Genomic DNA, 19,823 nt, shown 5'->3' with positions numbered 1-19,823 from the left:
CCCCAGGGAGCCTTACACCAACCGGAGCCCATCGCTTGCACTGCACATCAATATCCCAACGTCCCATTACCTGCAGCAGCCAAAGGGACTGCATTCACGAAAACAAAGTTCCGCTTCAAGATACTTAACATCCAACAGGCAGTAAAAAAAAAAAAAGCTTTATATTTTATTTCTTGTAAAAATCTTTTAACACATGCAGACTAAAACCAGTGTAAGAAAGTATCCACCATCGTTTAAACAAATAACTATACTTAAATATAAGTGTCTGCAATTGACTTGTATAAAAATAAGGTACATTTTGCTTTTTTACAGAAATCCATTCTCCAGTTCTCATCTCGATAAACAATACACAACTCTAGTACATATAATTTCACCTGATCCTTGTTTTCCACCAGTTTGATACTGCTAAGGTATTATGTGCAAAAGTTGGTAACAGTTCCTTTCCCAAAAGAAAAAAAAAAAAAAAAAAAAATTCTTCTACATGTTTTAGAAAATTAGATATTGGGTTTAAATTAATCAAATTCTAACCGGTTCCTTTGTTCTCAAATAAAGAGTCCGTTCACTGCATTATGTACAGGCTTAGCCAGAATCTGGCGCAGGCGCAGACCTCAGCGCCGGTGCCTGCTGTGTCCCGACCGGCTGCTCCCGTGGTGCTTGCCTTTGTGGGATCTCTCGAAGGAGCGGGATCTCTCACGCCTGTCTCTGTGGTGGCCCCGCTCGTGCCTGTGCTTCTTGGCAGCGTCAGAGTGATCCCTGGATTTGCTCTGCGAACGCGAGCGAGATTTTTTCCTTTTGTGACCGTGTCTATTTGCACTCTTCAGCTCTTCCCTGCTGTGCTTGGCCTTCAAGTGTGGCGAGCCGTGGTTGTGGTGCCGGCGAGGGCTGCCGCTGTGGCTGCGGGACCTGCTTCTTGATCGTGAGCTGTACGTCCCAGACAGGCTCCGCCTATTATTGTAGCTTACAGAAGTGTTAAAAAGTTAAAATGGAAGAAAACTTAAAAAAAAAAAATAAATAAAATAAAATCAATGCTTAGAACTCCCAAGTTACTGCAAGAAGTCAGAGACTATTTCTCCCAGAGAACTAACAATGACAAAAAGGACAACCCCCCAAAAACCCCTGCCCCTTCCCTGCAACCTCCCACCAACCAAACAAAAACCCAGTACTTACTGCCGCCTCGGAGTGTGGGAGCGAGACCTTGACTTTGTTCTTGACCGAGATCGACTAGCACTTCTGCTGCTTCTACTTCTCTTGCTTTCCTTTCTCATACTAGGGGAAGAAAAAAAAAAAAAAAAAAAAATATATAAAAAAAATCAGGTTACACTTCTGAGGTAGTTGTTACTTCCACGAAGTAGCTCTGAAGTACATTTCTTCAACTGAAGTACAGCAAACGCTTTTACAGAAGTCTCTTCATCAGGAAGAGATTTTTACCTACCCATTGTAGGGGCTCTTTGAAGCTTGCTGCCTCTCTTCTGGCTCTTTTTTAATGGTTTTGGTATTCACTGATACTGGAGTCTTCTCCTCCGTTTTTACTTCTCTTGGGGAAGCTGTGAATTAAATTCAAAATTAGGTACTTTATTCACAGACTTTGTCATACTGTATCCTTTGCACAGCTTCCTCAGTATTTGCACGAAATCTACGTGTGAACTCGACAGCTACTATTCCATCCCATCTCCCCATCCGTAGCGCACTCCTGGACAAGAGCACTGGGCTGAGACAGACAGTGGTTCAAAGCCAACTGCTGGCTGGAGGGGAGCAGAACACTGTGACCCTCAAGCCAAGCAGCCAGGCTCATCTGAGATTTTCTCCACCAGGGCCCAAGCGGTACCAAACAGAAGTGCCCTTATGGCCCACAAACACGTAACTTAAATTGTGACCTTGACAGTTCGTTTCCAGTACTATAGAAAGAACTAAGAACAAAGAGCAAAATTACAGATTTCATTCTTGGTGGTACAAATGTAACAACAAAAAAACTTGTTTAGTTTGTAATCTGTCTCTACAGACAGCTGACATGGCCCAGATGGATTCACCTTTTCAGGCTACTATGCCTTTGTATCCGGCCTGCTGACAGCAGGGCAGAGGTGCTGCATCAGGACTCACAGCGCAGCTTCCTCTTTCAACAGGGACCAGAGGTTTAATGTAAAAACACTGAAAGGCAGAATTCTGTCAGAAGGTTTCCCTCAAGTCTTCCAAAACGCCAGCAGAGGCTCTGCCTTCACTCGAACTGTTCTAACCTAGGCTCCCGCTTCACAGAAATAGGAAAAATCCTTTGCTGTTTAGGGAGAAATTTACACCCGCCAGCTCAAAGGCCTCTGGAAACTCTGATGCACTGTTAAGGAGAAACAGCAATATTTGTAGCAGTTTTCTCAGAATATGCTCTCAGGTTCCTGAAGAGGCCACATAACAAACACGGGCCCGTGCCTTCTACTTCACCTACCATCGCCGGACCAAAGCTGATGGTATCCTTTAGATTTTGTTGGTCACTGACAGAGCAATAGCAGCATTAAGAGGTAAAAGCGCCACGACAAGACTGTCTGTGCTTTGCATCACTAGAGTTCAGACAGATTTGTTGGCCGGTTCAAGATACGCATTACAACAATTGATTCACTCTCATGCCAAGGCAGCACTGCAACCTTCCCTTCTCCATTTCCTGACCACAAGCTGTATTCCTTCACCGCACTTGAACAGTTGACAAGTACATTAGAAAAAAAAAGAGAAAAAAGCAGAGAAAGGCATTTTGAGAGACGCTTGCTGCAGAAGGAACCATGAAGGCTATTTTGACACCCCCCGTCCCCAACAGATTAAATCAAGACAGTCTCTCTTCAAACAGTAATAGGCAAACTCCTGGGTCTAGACATTTTCATAACATCATCACCTTAAGGGTGCATGTTACTCATAAATGGCTCTCCCGTCTGTGAAAGTACAGAGTAAAGCATCCTGTTTCCCTGAAATCTGCTATTTCAAGGTATTAAAACTAGTTTTAAACATTGTGCTTCACAAGAAAGATTCTTCTTGCTTCTTAGGTTCGGCAAAAAAAGCCTGAACTGTCTAACAGCTCAAGAAGCAGATCTACATGGTTTTGAACACCTTAGGACACAAATTTAGAAGACTTATCCAATAGTACTATGCAAGTTTCTGTTCAGAAAGCAAACTTACATGGTTTGGATGCAGGAGAAAAGCCACCCAGTGTTGAGAGCGCTGGAGTTCCATCCGGATTTAAACCTTTTGCCTTCAGTTTAGCTTCCTGTAGTGCCATTTTCCTCTTTTCTACTTCTTTGTCCAGGAATTCATAATTGGGCTGTTAAAGTAACAAATGTGGTAAGAAGCTGAAGACTCATGCAATTTGTATTTTTATCTCATTTCTGAGAAATACTCAATTATCTTTTAATCATCTGGCTAGTGATGCAACCAAGTTCCATAATTCGTTCTCACACTCCCCTTGCAGAAGGCACACAGCTGAGCCTTTCCCATCAGCAGATTTGTACGCAGATGTTCCCAAACACGCGCAGACAACCACAAGACAGCTCAAGCTGCACTGAACAGGAAAACCAAACATTTCAAAGTTACCTTCTTTCTGGTATAGAGCTTAAGAGTCGTTAAACATATCTCCTGAATCTCCTCTTCCGTAGTGCCAAAGAGCAAGAACCAGTGAGGACGGGTAGGTAGTGGAATCTGAAAGTAAAACAACCGGAAGCTTAATACACGGAGATTACAGATCAGGCTTTTGTTTTAAGTATTTTCAGTGATTTTCTTGAAACCGAATTACTAGCAATAAATGCAATGCTAAAGACAGACAAATGCTCACCTGCAGAGCTCTAGCAGCAAGATAAATGCAAGCACATGCTATAGTCTCTGGCTGAAAGCGAACAAATACATTTGTTCGAAGGCTGTCATTCATGTAATTCCTAAGGAAGAGAAAAAAAAAAAAGAAATGCTGGATGTCAGGTTTACATACATTTATTTAGAAGATAACAATACTGGAGACTCAATTGACTTTATTATTTTTTCTGTTATTCTATTAAACACTTTTTTTCTTCCAAATTATCGTATTTGCTGTTTACGTTTGTTACTTCTGTAACAAAGTTTGCACCGCTGCTATTGTTTTGAAACCCCAATGCAATGCACAGTATGTAACGGCTACTTCCCAGGCAGGTACATCACGTTGTACCGTGAAGCGTCCACCGAGTTAACAATCTAACCAGGACTTTTCATCCATCCAGCTGTTTGCTTTAAACACCAGTGTTCTTGTATTTAAAAATCAGTATGCTTAAAACTCAAATAGCAAGCATGAAAGCATGGTATAGTTTTAACCTACCATTTTCCAGAAGCTAGATGCAACCTATAAAGTTCATAAAACATTGCATTTAAATTCTACGTGTGCCTTGAGTCGCATTAACTTCATCCAGAGAGAGAAGCATCCAATTTGCTCACTGAGTGTTGGAAAAAGACCTGCAAGTTAGTAACGGGTCTCCCACTTCACTAAGCTACTGTTCTTCCACCACGGCGGCACTGCCAAGCAATACATGCCCAGAGATACATTTAAGAGCAGAGACCTCCATCGATTTCTAAGTTACTGAGCTACAGGAAAGAAATGAACAGCAGTCAGTATTGCCGCTACAGAAAACCATGCCCAAAGTGGCTTCTAAGTGAACATGCTGCATGCACTATAATTTTCTTTTTTTTTTTTTTTTTTAAATCAAGTTTAGCCAAACTCTAAGTCAACTAAACAAATGTTGGCAGAAAGCCTTCCCCACGTGTCCTTTAAATAAACTACAGTATACAGTAGCTAGGCAACAAATACATTTAGAAACATTTTTAACAATTACTTCTAAAAGCAAATATACAAATCCTTTCGAGACCCAGACAGAACTAGAAGATGCTGCCCGATGGATATGGACCACTTCAGTGAATCTCGGATGAGAGCTTGCACTGGGTTGGCTGGAGAGAAGGGCAGCCAAACAGGCCATCCCCAGGTCATGGGCTGAGGTGCAGAGGGCAGAGCTCTATGACTTACCATCATGGACTACCCTTTAATTAAAGAGTAGAAAAAAGAACAAAGTTAAATTGAGTTCTCCATTACTATACTGGAATCAAGCCATGAAAATAGTAAGCAGAAACAAGCACTAAAATATTTTAAAAGCATTTATTTGTGTAATAACTTACATCTCATTGCTTTGTATATGGATCATCAGGCTTGTTATTTCTGCTACTATTTTCCTGGCTAGGAAAAGAATGGAAAATAACAACTTACCAGGCTGTCTGTACCAGGGTTTGATTACGTTCACATTCTAAGACTTGTAAATACATAACAATGATCTGAGGAGGAAGGGGGGAAAAAAAAGAAAAAAACACAGACTCAGTTTTAACATACAAAGCAACAGTAAGGAAGTAACTATAAACAGTGGTGTCTCCTCCCTTCCTACGCACACGCTGCAAGTTCACACATCATCCAACCACATTCAGACAATTCTTTATTTACTACTTTTCTGTGACTTTCAAAACCAGTCACCTTTAACATTTCCCAAGGAAGCAATTTCTACCAAAGTCAACAGGACTATTTGCCCAAGCACTCTGGCAAAAGCTTTCATCATAACTAAGGCACAGAGAGAAGAAATCAGGTCATGTTTACACCTGCGTTTCTCGTCCCACAGCTCACAATGACGCCATCAAGGCAGAATAACTTTTACAATTACATTATTTTTGATAACTCACCTTATGTGGATGCTTGACATGAACACAAAATCCCAACTCCTTCAGTACCCTCCTTTCTGCTTTGATTACTTGATTTTTGGTGTTTATGTAGTTCTGATCAAGTATCAGGGGGCTTGGAGTCCTACAGTTTGCAAGAAATAAAATCAAAACTGTTTTGCATATCCAACAACAGTATCATCTCTGTTTTCCCTTCCAACCAACTAATGGCAACAGAAACCGGTTTTCAACTCCTGCAAGCAAGTTTAAGCATTAATCTTGTGCTGTCCAAGTTTAGATAAACTAGTTTAGTTTCTGCTCTTGACTAGCTACAGATTAGATGGCTAAGGAAGAAAAAAAAAAAAAAAAAAAAATCTTTTGCTACTGTGTATGCAAACTACACTGATCCAGCCGCTGGAACGAAAGTCAACTTTACAGCGAAGATCTGAAAGAACCTGTACACTTCATGACAGAGGCGGGGGAAGGAGTGCGATACAGCTGCCTTGTGAGGCAGGACTTCAAAGCAAACGTCACCTAGAACACAGGTTTTTACTGGTATTAAAGTAGCAAGCTTATGCCTTATAAACTGCAGTTTCCCATGCACTGGAAGACAAAATTACTCAAATCTTCAGAAAACAAGACATCCCTGCTACTATGCTATACAGAACAGCCTAGTAAAGTGAAGAATTTAACCTCTGAAATAGTGACAGATATGCCTGATTCTGAACACTGCACCCACTACTCAGTGGCTATCACGTCACTCCTGCTAGTTGCATTTGCAAAACAAGAGCTCACTTCACAAAGAAAGACTGATAAGTCTAGCACAAGCAAGTCCTAATTCCTTCCAAATCCGACACCTGAACTCTCCAAAGCATTTTTTACCTAACTTTTGAGTATGCTTTATGAGCAAGTGTAACACTCCATTTTGTATGCTTTTCTTTGCCTGTGCTTCGACTTGACCCTTCAACATTCCACATCATGTATTTGAATCTACTTCCTCCCAAAGACAGACCAGCGTTTTCCATTTGTCATACGCCTCACATACTCCACACGCTTTCCAACACAGAACGGTTACTAGTTACACTCTAATAAACCACGGTCTGTTTACATGATAGAACTCGTACGCCCCAAGCACTGGTGACAAATTTTACATTATGTTCAAAACAAAAAGTAATGCAAAGTGGATTCAAAATACAGCTTCTGTTTTATCAGACAAAATATTTCATTCCTAACTTGTCTTTTTTGATTCCATGCAAATTCCACAAGTGGATCACGCTTCTCTTCCTTGATAGGTTACAAATAGAAAAATACCCCAGGAACAAAGAGTTAGTTTAACTACAAGGCTAGCAGAAGAGCTTCCCAGCTTCAACACTCCGCAATTTATGCCCAGACTTCTGCAGCCACCTGGAAGGATGCTTATTACCACTGGTCAAAGGATACAAGAAGCCAACCGCCTCACTAATAAAAGCGTCGTGTTGTATAACCACGCAGTTTAAGCATGAGCTCACCCTGCTCTTCCCAAGGGGCTCTGAAACAGCTCCCAGGAGGTTTGAAATGAACTACTGCAGCTTCTCGGTGCCAGAAGGACAATCTGAGAGGAAGTCTCCCAGGAAAATGTAGTGTCTTCCATGCTACACAGAAGTAGCTTCTCTAGTTAAGTGTTACCCTCACTCATCAGGGCGAGTCTACAAAGTCTGTGATTTCAGCTACTCTAAGTATAACCCAGTCAGAATATGTCTGTGTTTTTCCATAAATTAACTAGAAAAACTTGTAAAGCTTCTTCAAGGTAACTACTTCAGTAGAGAGCCTGTGATTTTACCTGAACGCTCCAACACTACAAAGGCTGAACACAATGCTCTGGGGTGGAAGACTGGAAGAAGCAAGTTGAAATTCTTCAAACCAGTGCAACTGATTCACTTGCCACTGATTTCAACTCACTACACTCGGGTTTATAACAACATTTCTTCCAATAGTGCTTTATATAATTTTATGTAGAGATCACTGGCATTAACAGGATCTGCAAGAGAGAGTTTAGGTGTCCAGGCTCAGCTTATCTTGTTAGCAGAACACTTCATCAGAGGTGACAAATCTTGCATGAAACTGTTAGGGCAGCGATGACTTCCAGCCTAAAAAAAACCCCAAAAATCAACAGTGGGACAACATGACTGCATGGGCTCATCCAACAACCTTCCACATGCCTTTGTATTCTCCGAAAGCTATGTAAGAAAGTCAGCGTTACGAAAACACAATAAGGTAGTGAGAAGTGCAACAGGAAAGACTGTCAGCGTTACTGCATTTTAAGTTTCTGCTGTCCTTCTACAGAGCCATAGATCAGCACAAACAGTTAAAACTTTGGTTGTACATGTTCAACAGCAAAGCTACTGGAAACTCAAAATTAAGACACTCTAAAGTGTGCTTTACTCTGTTGTCCCACGTTACTTTGGTCACTTATGACACACAAGTTCTAGAGATCTACAGCTCTAAGGAAGCCATGAAAAATATCAGTTTATCCAGACAGTATTTCCAGAAATAGAAAAACAAATGCAGCCTTTTATCCACTTGTACAAAAATAAAAATCTGCAGAAGGGTTTACTGCATCTTATTACTGGCAGAAGTCAGACTCCCCACTGTATTAAGATTTAAGAGTTTAGTACTTGTGCCATACATTCCGAAGTGTCACTACACAGAAGTATTTACAGGTTGGAAACTTCAGAGATTTCTCTTTGGAAAATTTCTTAGTTTCCCTATTGAGAAAAGAAAAAAAAAAAATGAAGAACTTTGCTACTGCAGTTGCTGCATCCAGTTCTCAGTCCCAGAAGTAACCATTTTAGGGCCAAGTAACAAACCAGAAAAAAATACTTTATAAGCTTATATATAAAAGAGAAGCTTCAAGTCCTATACAGCCAAGTAGTATTACAAATTCTTACTTTGAATCTGTTCTTACTGATCAGGATTAGAGCTCCAGGCAAGGCGTTACACTTAAGAACAGAGGGCACGCAGTGCCCACTCTCTGGTAAGTCAATCCAACACTTAGTTGCAAAACCTCATTGCGATTTAGTGATTGCTTAACAACCCAAAAGATTAACACACACCGTGATGTACTTTTAACAGTAAATAAATTACAAATACCCTTTTTAAAAATCGCTCTGATAAATGAAACTTAAGTTCTCGGAACAGAGAATAGTGTCATATTAAAATCTGATGCTTTTGGAACGTCTAACACTTTGGAAGAAAAGTGCCCTGCATGTATTTTTGTTCATAATGCAAAAAGTACTTCTGACAAGTGCAGCATAACATCAGCATCTCATGTCAAAGACCAGATCTCTTATGCCAGTCAATATGAGAGAAGAAAGTGAGTTCTGTATTTGCCTCCGACATTGTAAACACAGGCACCATTTACGGAACAGTCTGAAGAACGCTGAATAGCGTGCATTATTAACACAGGCCACTTCCAACAGAGCTGCGTGAACCTGTTTGCTGCAACACAAGTGAAGAATAGCTGACTGAGCATCTCAACCCCACAGTTGTGAGATTACACAATGACAGAAGTCACATTTGTTCCAGTCTCGTAAGGACTTTCTGCAGCTTTCAGAAACATTTAAGATAAATAAAATGAACTTCAAACTACATTCTACATGTTAAACAACAGTTGCACTTGGCTCAGAACACAATGTTTCAGCACACAATTTTAAGAAAAAGCATTTTCATAATACGAGCTTTTCTCCATGCACACAAACATTTTTACATGCAGTACTACATGACATATGCTCGTGAAAGATTCAAAAGAAAATACGCTTGTCCAAAACACTTTTTTAGCTTTTTCTTACTTCTCAGTGTTAGAAATACCACCTAGCAGTAACTCAGGTCTTACAAAAAGAAAACTTCAGTGCAATTCCCAGTTCTGCGAACACATACACATTAAGGGACTGCTTACACAATAATTTATATAAATAGCTTTACAAATTCAAGACTTCCGTATCCTTGTGGAGGCATGTTTTACTATGAATTCAAACTGTGATTATACAGAGCCAGAAAGTGGAACTAAGAACCCAAAACTATTTAAGAAAGCAAGCAAGCCTACTCAAACTACTCAAACTTCACGGGCAGGTTAAGAACTTCAGTTAATAGAGATACTAGACTAGAGGTCAAAAGAAAAGAACAGCAGCCTAACTGTTTCAGTTCTGGGTTGTGCGTGAGAAACTAACTACAACCTAAGTGTTAGCTTCAGATGAAAAAAAAAAAAAAAAAAAAAAGATAAAGCTAGTATTCTAAAAACCTGGACAGCAAAGAAAAAAGCTTATAACAAGATACAGGAGTTCTTCCAAATGGTTCACCAGCGGCCAACCTGTTAGTCCCCCGATTCCAGTGACCTATTCTCAGAGCACTGGCTTCTCCTTGGGGATTTTCGATACTTCACTCACTGTTGCCATGACGACAGCTTCATCTTTATGTACCACTCCACATCACCCAGGCTTTGGTAAATGTAGCTGGTCGCTGTATAGTCGGTTGCAAGGGAAAAAAGAGTTGAAGTTAATAACGTGTACAGATTATGTAATTGTAATCTTGTAAAAGAACAGAAAAATGTTTACATCCTGCTTGTTAAAAAAAAAGCAGCAAGCCTGAATGTCAGACTTCAGCATTTTTAAGATTAATTTCATGCAGATTCACTCAGAATCTCAGAGCAACAGTACTAATTTCTCCAGAAAATAACGGGCAGAAGTGCACAGTTTCTCTCGACATGATGCATTTCAGACACCATGTAACATGCACAAGTGACATTCTGATTTGGAGCAGGCTAGCTGGAAAGATTCAAGTTCATAGTTTAAGTTCTGTTCTCTGATCCTTCACACCGCCCAAAGAAAAAACTAATTTGTACTCTCATTGCAAAGATAAGTACTGCAGATGATTAATTAACCTTCACTGCCTGGATCAAAGCCAAAACATTACGAACCACTGAACCAGCCTCAGTAACTCCAGTAACCAGACTCCTTTATCATAACTGTGGTAAGAAACAATACCGCCGAATTCAGATTCGGCGTAACTTCACAAGATTCTCTTAGGGCCATCCTGAATAACCTAAGTTCCAAAGTATAACACCAAATCACTCTTTTATCTAAAACTAGCTAGGAAAATATGAGCACAAGGCAGAAGTTTTAGATTCAACAGATGCATCAGCAGTATAAAGACATCAACGGCTGGTTTCCCTAAGGGATTTCTACTCTATGTCTCACAAAAGGTTACGTGACACTAAAGTTTAAATTCCTGCTGTAACCTGGTGACAGAGAGCAGAGAAATTAAAGCGTGAATTTAGGAATCTAGCTGAAAACAAAACCCTTTTGTAAATATGGATTACCTTACACTTTAAGCAACTGGCGACTAAAAGTGGCTCCAGTCTCAGACTATAATACTGCTGCATGACAGATTTAAAGAAATTTGGTGTTTAATAGTAACTTGGAAAACTCCTTCTCTTCAACCACTCCTTCTTCCTTCCGACACATCAAGTTAACTTGCTTTACACAGGAAAACATACATCGCTTTGCACACAGAAAAGCGGTATTAGGCACTCACAACTGAGACCAGCTCTACACCTCCAGCAGACGATATCCAGATCTGCACACAGATCAGGTAAGCTTACACTCCAACTTCACTGACACAAGCACACGGTACCATGAAAAGACAAGGCTCACTTTTTGCAATTAAAGATGCCTTCAGCTTCCAAGACTCTATCACACATTCTTTGCTGAAGTGGTGTCATTAGAGCTGCAAACACTGTAGGCCAAACCATACTTTTCTTCCGATACTTTCTAAAATTGCTTTTTCTAAAAGGTAATGCTATAATCACTGAGGAAAGTTCAGCTATCATCTGTTGTTAACTTTATTGACACCATAACCACATTTGGACAGCTACACACTTACAAGAGAAAAACATTAGGACTACTGAACGGGCTTAAAAGCCTGGAGAATGTACAGCAACCCACTAATTAGCTACTGATACCTAAGACTACCTTTCACAAGCTACACGACACCAAAAAAAAAAAAAAAAATCAATTAGCAAGAGACCTAAAACTACAACTATGGACCTAGAACTAGGACCAATACTCATGACTTGTACCTATACAAAGAAAGAAAACTGGTCTACCAAGTAATCAAAAGTAACGGCAGAAGAAGTCAGCATCGAACTGTACTGCCTACAGAGCAGCCAATGAGCACTCCCTTCTCAATTTTAGGTCGTTGAACTTAGCCTGGAAAAATACTGTGAATTGAAAACTGCAGTGTACGTTAGTGACAACAGACAAGCTTATGTTCACAACGAAGGTAATCTTACCTTTTTGCTCTTAACTGACGCAAATGATGAAACACGTTGATCACGTCCCTTATACGACGAGGCGCCTCTTCGATCTTGGATGCGAGATTGATGCAGGCCATGGCAACAATCTGAAAGGAAGCCCCGTCTCCGTAAGAAATCGCATTTTAATCTCGGTAAGCCTAGAATTACACAACTAAAAAAAAACAAACCCAAGGCCTGAAGGCTGGCAGAGAGCAGCCTGTTTGGCATGTGGCTCGCCCAGAACAGCGCCTAGCGCTCTCTTCCTCCCCGTCCCCACCACCGCGGCCGCTTCCCCGCCAGGCCGTGCGGCGCTCACCTCGAAGCTGTGCTTGACGAATGACTTCGAATAGAAGAACCGATGAAACAGCACCTGCCCCGTCGCCATCGCCACCTACGGAGGTACAGGAAAGAAGAAGGAGCGGGAGTCAGTCACCGGGCCCAACCGCCGCCGCCGCCATTTTGTGTCAGGCACCAGCTGGCGCCGCCGCCGCCCGCCCCCCCCCCCCGCGGCCGCCTCACCCGCCCTTCCCGCCGCGCCACAATGGCGGCGACCGCCCGCCCTCCTCCCTTCCCCTCCCCGGCAAACGCCGGGGCGCGCACCCACCTGCGGCAGGCGGAGGAGGATACCGGCCGCCTGGATAAGCTCGCAGCCCAGGATGCGCAGGTCGGTCTCGCACTGCAGGTCCAGGCCGTCCTGCATGGAGGGAGTCGGCGAGAGGCGCTCCTCGGGGATGAGCGAGTGGTCGATGGTCAGCGACACCTCCGAGTACAGCCGGTCACCGATGAGGATGCCCGGAGCGGCGGGAGCCGGCGGGGCGGCAGCGGTAGTAGCGGTGGTGGCGGTGGCGACGGCAGCGGCGGCCGGGGGGGCCGGGTGCGTGGCGGCGGAAGCCATGATGGCGGAGCACCTCCGCTCCCGCAGCCGGCCACGCACAGACTAACGCGGCGCTGTGACGCAGCACACGGCGGCGCCTGCGCGCGGAACGCCGGGGAAAAAAAAAAAGTCCCCGCGCCCCGCCCTGGGCGCCAGCGATGGCGGCTGCTACGGGCCGGGAGTTAGTCACTTTTTTGGCGGCATTTTTTACTGCAAAAGGCTTTAAACAGCGAAAAATAACTGCGCTGCACACTTCACAGCAGCACGGACGGGAATCCCACTGGTTAAACTGCGTTTTGCAGACCCTCTGGGTTAACTGGCTCGGGCAAGCTCAGCCCGGAGCTGGTGGTCGGGGTTTTGGGGCTTGCAATATGTGACACGGGGGGGAAAAAAAAATCCATAAATGGAGTAAAAATGAACAGGATGGCTGTGGTGCGATACTGAGAGAAGGTGGGCTGTGCATTTCCAGAATGGACGCACACTCCAGCAAAAAGTTATCTTCCACTTCGTTTAATTATTACACAATGGTTTAAGTTAAATCCACGTTAAATGATTAGGAAATGGCCCCGCGCTGAGCTGCCGCCCGCCCTGTCCACGCCATCGCCCCACGCTCGTCCCGCTTGACCCAAGGACGCTTGGGTCCCCGGCCCCACGGAACGCGTCCCTTGCGGAGCCAGTTCTGGAGGCTCTCCCCTCGCTTTGCCGCTCGCCGCCTGACCGTCCTCTCGCAATGCGCGGGGTGAGGGGCTGCCCGCGCCATGATCTACGCTCGCTGAGTTCACTCGCTAGAAATTCGTTGTTTTTACAAAGCTGCCACGTCTTCGTTACATCACCTAAGGCTGCCTGGTAGCTCTGTGGATTCCTGACGACAGCTGTGCCGCATACGACACGCTTATTTCCAGTAAGGAAGCATTCGAAAGCCAGAAACACTCCTCTTTGTCGTTGTTACTGTCATAAGTTTCCACTGCAATCTCACGCGCTGCCTGAAAAAGATTATTCTGACAAAACGTGCATCATCTGGTTGCAGTCCTGCAAACCACGCAAACACAGCACCAGGATTTTGTAGCATTCAACCACTTTCCCCACCCTCCAATGTACTATGTGGCAGAAAAGCTACCGGGGTGTTGCTGTGGCGGGGGCTCTGCGGGACAGGGCGCGGGGGTGCGACCCGCCACACGGCCCCAGCGCCATCGCAGCGGGAAATTCCCGCCGCCCGCCCCAGCACCCCCATCCCTGTATCCCTCCGCGGCCGCGCGCCCCGGCCGGGACTAGCTCCCCGCGGCCGCCGCTGCACGCGAACTGGCAGGCAAGCCCCGCCCCGGCGGACAGCTTCGCAATCTGATTGGCTTGCGCGAGCTGAGTGGCAGCGCTCCCGCTCGCCCCCCCCCCCCCCCCCGCCCGACCGCCATGTTGTGTCCGTGTCCTCGGGTGTCCCCGGCGGGCCCCGCTTGCCTCCGCCGCGGGTTCGGGCTGGCTCTGCGGGCGGAGCCGGCCGGCATCGCGCCGGAGGGGGTTTCCTGTGGAGATCCCGAGTCTCTTCCTGTCGGCGCCTCCGCAGGGCTCCCGTCTGCAGAAGGAGATAAGGCTGGGCCGGCTGGCGCAGGCCTCGTCTGGAGCAGGGCCCAGCCCGCTGCTTTGTACTTACGCTCTGCCAGCCTAGAAGGGCCCAGTGCCCTGCACATTCGCAACAATGCCTCATAACCCCTCTCTCAGTGCCTCATAGCTGAGCGGCCTGATCCAGCAACAGCTCACCAAACAGCTATGGGACTGCAAAGCAAGAAAATAAATGTGACTGTGCTGCAGCATAGGATATCTCAAAGAGAGAAGCCCAGAGCCCGCAGGATCTGGTAGAGAGGACACACTCGCTATTAGCTATCCACAGTAATTTCATACATGCGCATGGGACACGTGTCAGTCGGGCTCCTCAGTGCAGTTCTGACCTTGTGGGACAGGCTGAGAGCTGCGCAGGGAGGGTGAGGTTGCAGTGCTACAGAGGGCACGGGGAAGATTTATTATTTTTTTCCATTGGCTGCTGAGGATGAGCAAATCTGATCGGAGCAGAGGGCTCACAGGGCGTAAGGTTGCCTAACGGCTGTGGTTGCAGTATAATTGCTAATTGCGCAAAGGGTCAGAGTAGTTCCCTGCTGCCAGGGTTTGCTGTGCCAAGAGAGACTAAGATAAAAGCATTTGTAGAGAGATAGAAATCCAAGATTTTTAACCAGGGGCAAGAAGGATCAGCACAGAAGCCAGGGATGCCAGGCTCTCACAGGAATGGCCTTGCTGAAGGAGGCTGAGGTGCATGTGGCCTGGTCTGCTCTCCCTCAGAGCGGCCAGCGCGAGATGTGGAGTTGCTGCGTGCGGCACCTTATTTTGTGTCACGGTTACAATGATTAGTCAAGCTTTCCTGGTTTTACAAGCAAGTCTTTTAGAAAGATCACCAAGTCCACAGAACATAACATTTGTTTTTTAGCCTTCCTTTCCATTTATAGTTTGAGAGACGGCCTGTAACCGTCACTGAAATAGTGGTTCTTACAGAAATAAGGCGTTTAATTGGGAGGTACTGTACTTGTGGGTTCATGACTCAGGGATTCTAGGTAGTTGGAAGGGTTCGTGTGCTCACTCTGTTTTCCTGGTCCCTTCACAAGCTCCCTCCCTTTAGGCATGCACTGTTCAGTGACTGAGATTTTAAAAACAACTTCACATAGATTAAAAAAATCCCACCAGCAACCTGGAACATCACTGGCCTTTTAGAAACCCGCAACAGTCTTCTGTGTTGTATTGACAGATCCCTTGGTGTTTGCAGAAGGCAAACAGCTCTTCCAGTTTCCACAGCAGTTAGCGATGTGTGCCAAACAGGCTGGAGAGAAGGCGAGACAAGAGTCATGCAAGCAGCAGGTGTCACTCATTGCAGTGGAATTTGCCCAGTTCCTTCCCCCCCCCCCCCCGCACACACCCATCTTGTATTAATTCTAATTTGCTCTGGTTTTCTAGGTTACACTTCGGTGTTTTAAAAACCTGAAGGGAAGTGTATTTGCTTTCCTGTTTAAAAATAAAGAGCGCAGGCAGCCTGCAGAGGCCAGTGGGCTGGTGCCTGATGTCTCCAAACGGGTAAACATGGAGTGACAGTAATGTTTTATTTTGCAACACAGTCGCAGGAGGTGGTGCCCATGGGAGCAGTCCCCTTACTGTCGAAGTGTACCCAGTAGACGACTTAAAGCTGTTAACGAAGCAGCGTAGTAAGTTCATGCTTTGTTGCCAGGACACAGAACGCTGCTGGAAAACAATGGTAATCAATAATTGCTGGTTGAGTCATGAATGTGAGTGCGTTAACGAGCCTAATCCTCTTGTGCCCTTTGGCCTGGAACTGTACACATCATGGCAGCTCTTTCTTTAGATCAGCTGTATGGCGGTAGCTACCGGCATTAAAACGGATGCTGAAATACGTGTGGTTGGTGTCGTTCACACATAATGGCCTTCAGTCCCGTACAGCGTTTGCTGTGTTGGTGCTCAGGTAGATTTGGCATCAGCGCCACGTTGCCTCCAGCTTTTCGGAATCGCTCTCCCTTGCCGTCTGTGGTGTCTGCAGCCGCTAAGGCTCCCGCGCCAAACGGCACAGGGCTACCAGGAGGCACCGTCGGAGCGTGAGCCCTGCCGCCAGCCCCTTTGGGAGGGAGCAGTTCCCCGGTTTGCCCAAGCAAGTGAATGGCACTGGGATATAGCAGCACGTGCCTCTTCTGAACCTGTGACGCCTGTCCTGCATCCGTACAGCTGCGCATTCCTGTTTCGTTCTTCCAGGCTTCCGACTGCGGTTACAGACTCCAAAGCTGAGCGACAGACCGCGTTGGCAGAGGATGGCTGAGCTGGGAAGAAGGCAGCACCAGCTTCCGAGTGAGCCTCCTGGGAAGGGAGTTTTAGGATCTCCTGAAACCTTTCTCCTAGGGGGTGTTCAGAGCACCTCAGTGCCTAAAATCCCCTGAGGATTTTACAGGTTTGTCAGCAAATGTTTCTCAAAAGACAATATGAGAAGAGGTTCTTCGCAAAGAACTGCAAATTGCAACATGCAATTACCTGAGCAGAACAGAAAAGATTTGTTTGGAACAATAAGAACCTGTGATTACAGGAAAATCTAATTTCCTTAAGCAATGATAGATGTCGGTATGCAAGAAGAAAATCCGGTGGGAAATTAGGCAGTAAAGTACTTTGACACGAGCTGGTACCCGAAAGGTTCTGCTCTCCTATCAAGTAGGCCAGACTGAGGGACAGAGACCATTGTTAGATCAATTTGCTCATTGCATTCAACCAATTTTTTTACTTTGGAGACTTTAGAAAGTTGATTTTTTTTTTTTAATCAAATCACTTAAGAGATTGACTTCAATTCTTCACGCTGAGTCTGATAAATTAACCGAGAATCTAGCGTTATCTGCCGTCTCAGTGATAAAAATATGCATTGTCAGCTCTAACAGGACTTCTGATTGCACGGGCACTGCCAGCACAGGGCGGATACTGAGTTTGCGTTGATATAAATGAGTTTGGCACCAAAAGCCTTGGCAGGGAAATTGGCTCAGGCAGGAGAAACTGTGTTTTACTCTGTCAGATTATGACTTTAAAGGGAGTTAGGTACTTCTATAAAAGATTTATAGAGACTGAGCCATTAATTTAGAGTCCACCACTGCAGAGAAACAATGAAGATTATTTGGAATCGTCCCCAGAGGGTGATTTCTTTAAACTCTTACTCACTGGTTTTGAAAGAGAAAAGAGGAATTGAGTGGCGTGAGTTACATCCTGCATGAATAACTTGGTATGAAACCAGAAGTGTAGTTATGAATACAGCCTTTTATAGGAGCGCTCCTCTGTTTCACCTTAACCGATTCTTTACCTTCCCCTCCCTACGTCTCTCTCTCTGCGGGTTTCAGTGGCATTCCTCCACGTGCCTTCTGGAGTTACTCATTTCTCACTCACTCCAGTGAAACTGCTGCTGGGGACTGGCTTGAAGTCTTTGTCATGAAAAGATTAAACCGTTGTTCCCCTGTGAAAACAAAACTTTTTTTTTTTCCAAGGATGCTGTCACCTAGAATGTAAAAATATGCTGAACTGGAGTATTTGTGTTCTTCAAACCTTGTACTCAAGATAGAATATTTGTTGCTTTTTGCTTTCTCAGTAAAAGTGTTTTATAGATTTTTCGGAATACTCTAGTGCAGGCTGTGTGGCGCTTGGATGCTACCTGAAGCCTGCATCTCTCTTTTGATTTTATGAGCTTGAGGCTTCAGGTTTCCAATCACGAAACACACTAATTGCTTAGCCTTCCATCAAAGAAGCGTAAGGCATTTGGAAAATAAGTTTAAATAAAGAATGCTCACTGCATATTGAAACTGGTAGGCTTTTGCTATGGACCAATGGGGGCCGGGCCCGATACCAATCCCAGCGTGCACCTCATGGAGGTAGGAAAACTGGGAAAACGGCAAATGGGAGAGTAGGACACTGAGCACAGGACGGATTCCCCAAACTCACAGCACAGCCCCTCACTTCGGCGAGAGGCTCTCGCACCCTGCGCCGTCGTGGCGGCGAAAGACCTTGCGTGCGGATATGGTTCTCACAAGCGCATCACGGCTGGTGGCCGGAGGCGTGCAAGCGAGGAGGCGCAGGGTCAAGGTGTTAACCTGGGACAGGTCACAGCAGAGCCGCCAGCGCAGAGTGCGAACAGAAGCAAGCGCCGACGGGACGGAAAAGAACAGGCTGTACCCTGAGAGAGGCACATCAGAGACAGATTTAGCTCTGGTTCACACAGGAGGGGATTTGTCACTACGGGGAGAGGCCTAAATTATTTTTAGGGGCTGCATCATGAGCCTGCAGCTTTAAAGGACAGAAAAAGAAAGATGAGTCTGGCTTGTCTGGTGAGGGCTTACCCCGCGCCACCCTGGGAAGCCAAGGAACGCGTGTCGATACATGCCAGCCACCAAGCGCTGCTGCAAGCGCGACGTCTGGTTTTGCTGTTACAAGTTGCGACGCTTGCAGTCTGCAAACCGCAGCATTGCACGTCCTGCCTTCATCTGGGGCCACACAAGCGGAAGTACAGCTAGCAGGCCGAGCCCACGCGAGCATTTCCTAGTAAAATCTGTCTAAAATTGAACGGCTTTACCTAGGAGCCGCCTAACAGAGGCGCGCGCTGTGTAGGCTCAGAGCACTGGGAGCTTAGCCTTGTTTTCTGCGCATCCGGACTGCGTCAGTCCGGCTGCAGCGAGATGCTCTGCTCTGACAGCCACCTCGTTCCGCAGCAGGAGGGAGAGGCGGCTTTCCCAGCCCGACTGCGGCGTTGCCTCCTCGGGCACGGTGAGGCTGCGGAGCGTGTTTGCGAGCCTGAGAGGCTCCGTGCTGCAGCGGCGAGGGTGCCGAGGCCGCAGGACCACATCCTGCTGCGGGGGACGGGGCTCGGGGGGTGGCTGTCCCCCAAAACATTATCTGATAGACTGCAGGAGCAGCTGTACAGGCTAGAAAACATCGAGCTGCAGCTTCACCAGGTGTTTCCCCTACAGCCAGCGACACAGTACAGAAATGCTTCAGCTCATGGAAACACCGAGTAAAGCTTTCACCGCTTCACCCATTTGCATATTCGTATTTACTGAACTGAAATGAGTAGAAGGCAGCGTTGGCGACAGCACTACCCGCGCGCCCGGCCTCGGGTGCACGCAGGAGTTACCAGAAAGGGCTTTTGGGTTCCTCAAAACTTCTCTGAAGGGGTGCGAGGGTTACCTGAGGGGCTGCACACCCCCTCCTGCTCCGCGGCTGCTTTTTTACAGCAGGAACTTCCGCTGCTCTGTTGGCGTGAGGAGTCATCATTTGTGTCTAACATAAACGGCTGCTGTTAATGTTGAGCAAAAATCGCTATTCCCTTAGCGTCCGAGAATTAAATAGCAGTTGGCAAACAGAGGAGGGGCATGG

The 19,823-nt window shown here is 45.7% G+C and overlaps 1 protein-coding gene across 1 annotated transcript; it reads right to left on the bottom strand.

Annotated features, from left to right (window-relative positions):
- Positions 1-153: 153 nt before the first annotated feature.
- Positions 154-13,026, bottom strand: CCNL1 (cyclin L1). The gene is made up of 11 exons (XM_086754789.1): positions 12,618-13,026; positions 12,330-12,404; positions 12,011-12,120; positions 5,710-5,830; positions 5,249-5,313; positions 3,803-3,902; positions 3,565-3,669; positions 3,154-3,295; positions 1,433-1,544; positions 1,168-1,266; positions 154-957 (listed from the first exon to the last, which is right to left on the bottom strand). Exons 1-11 carry the CDS (start codon positions 12,906-12,908, stop codon positions 609-611), a joined length of 1,569 nt encoding a protein of 522 aa, XP_086610915.1. The 5' UTR covers positions 12,909-13,026; the 3' UTR covers positions 154-608.
- Between the last annotated feature and the right edge of the window lie 6,797 nt (positions 13,027-19,823).

Source organism: Chlamydotis macqueenii, chromosome 9, assembly GCF_036417535.1.
Source record: "Chlamydotis macqueenii isolate bChlMac1 chromosome 9, bChlMac1.mat, whole genome shotgun sequence".
Classification (NCBI taxonomy): Eukaryota; Metazoa; Chordata; class Aves; order Otidiformes; family Otididae; genus Chlamydotis; species Chlamydotis macqueenii.
This window is presented reverse-complemented; position numbering and strand designations above follow the sequence as displayed.

What these genes read in the sequence shown, in the direction of transcription:
- CCNL1 (XM_086754789.1), bottom strand. Translation starts at nt 12,908, where the DNA reads ATGGCTTCCGCCGCCACGCACCCGGCCCCCCCGGCCGCCGCTGCCGTC. An exon ending in TTCTCCTGCATCCAAACCAT is followed by an intron (nt 1,545 to 3,153) that starts GTAAGTTTGCTT and finishes TTTAATTCACAG; the next exon opens with CTTCCCCAAGAGAAGTAAAA. An exon ending in TCCCACACTCCGAGGCGGCA is followed by an intron (nt 958 to 1,167) that starts GTAAGTACTGGG and finishes CACTTCTGTAAG; the next exon opens with CTACAATAATAGGCGGAGCC.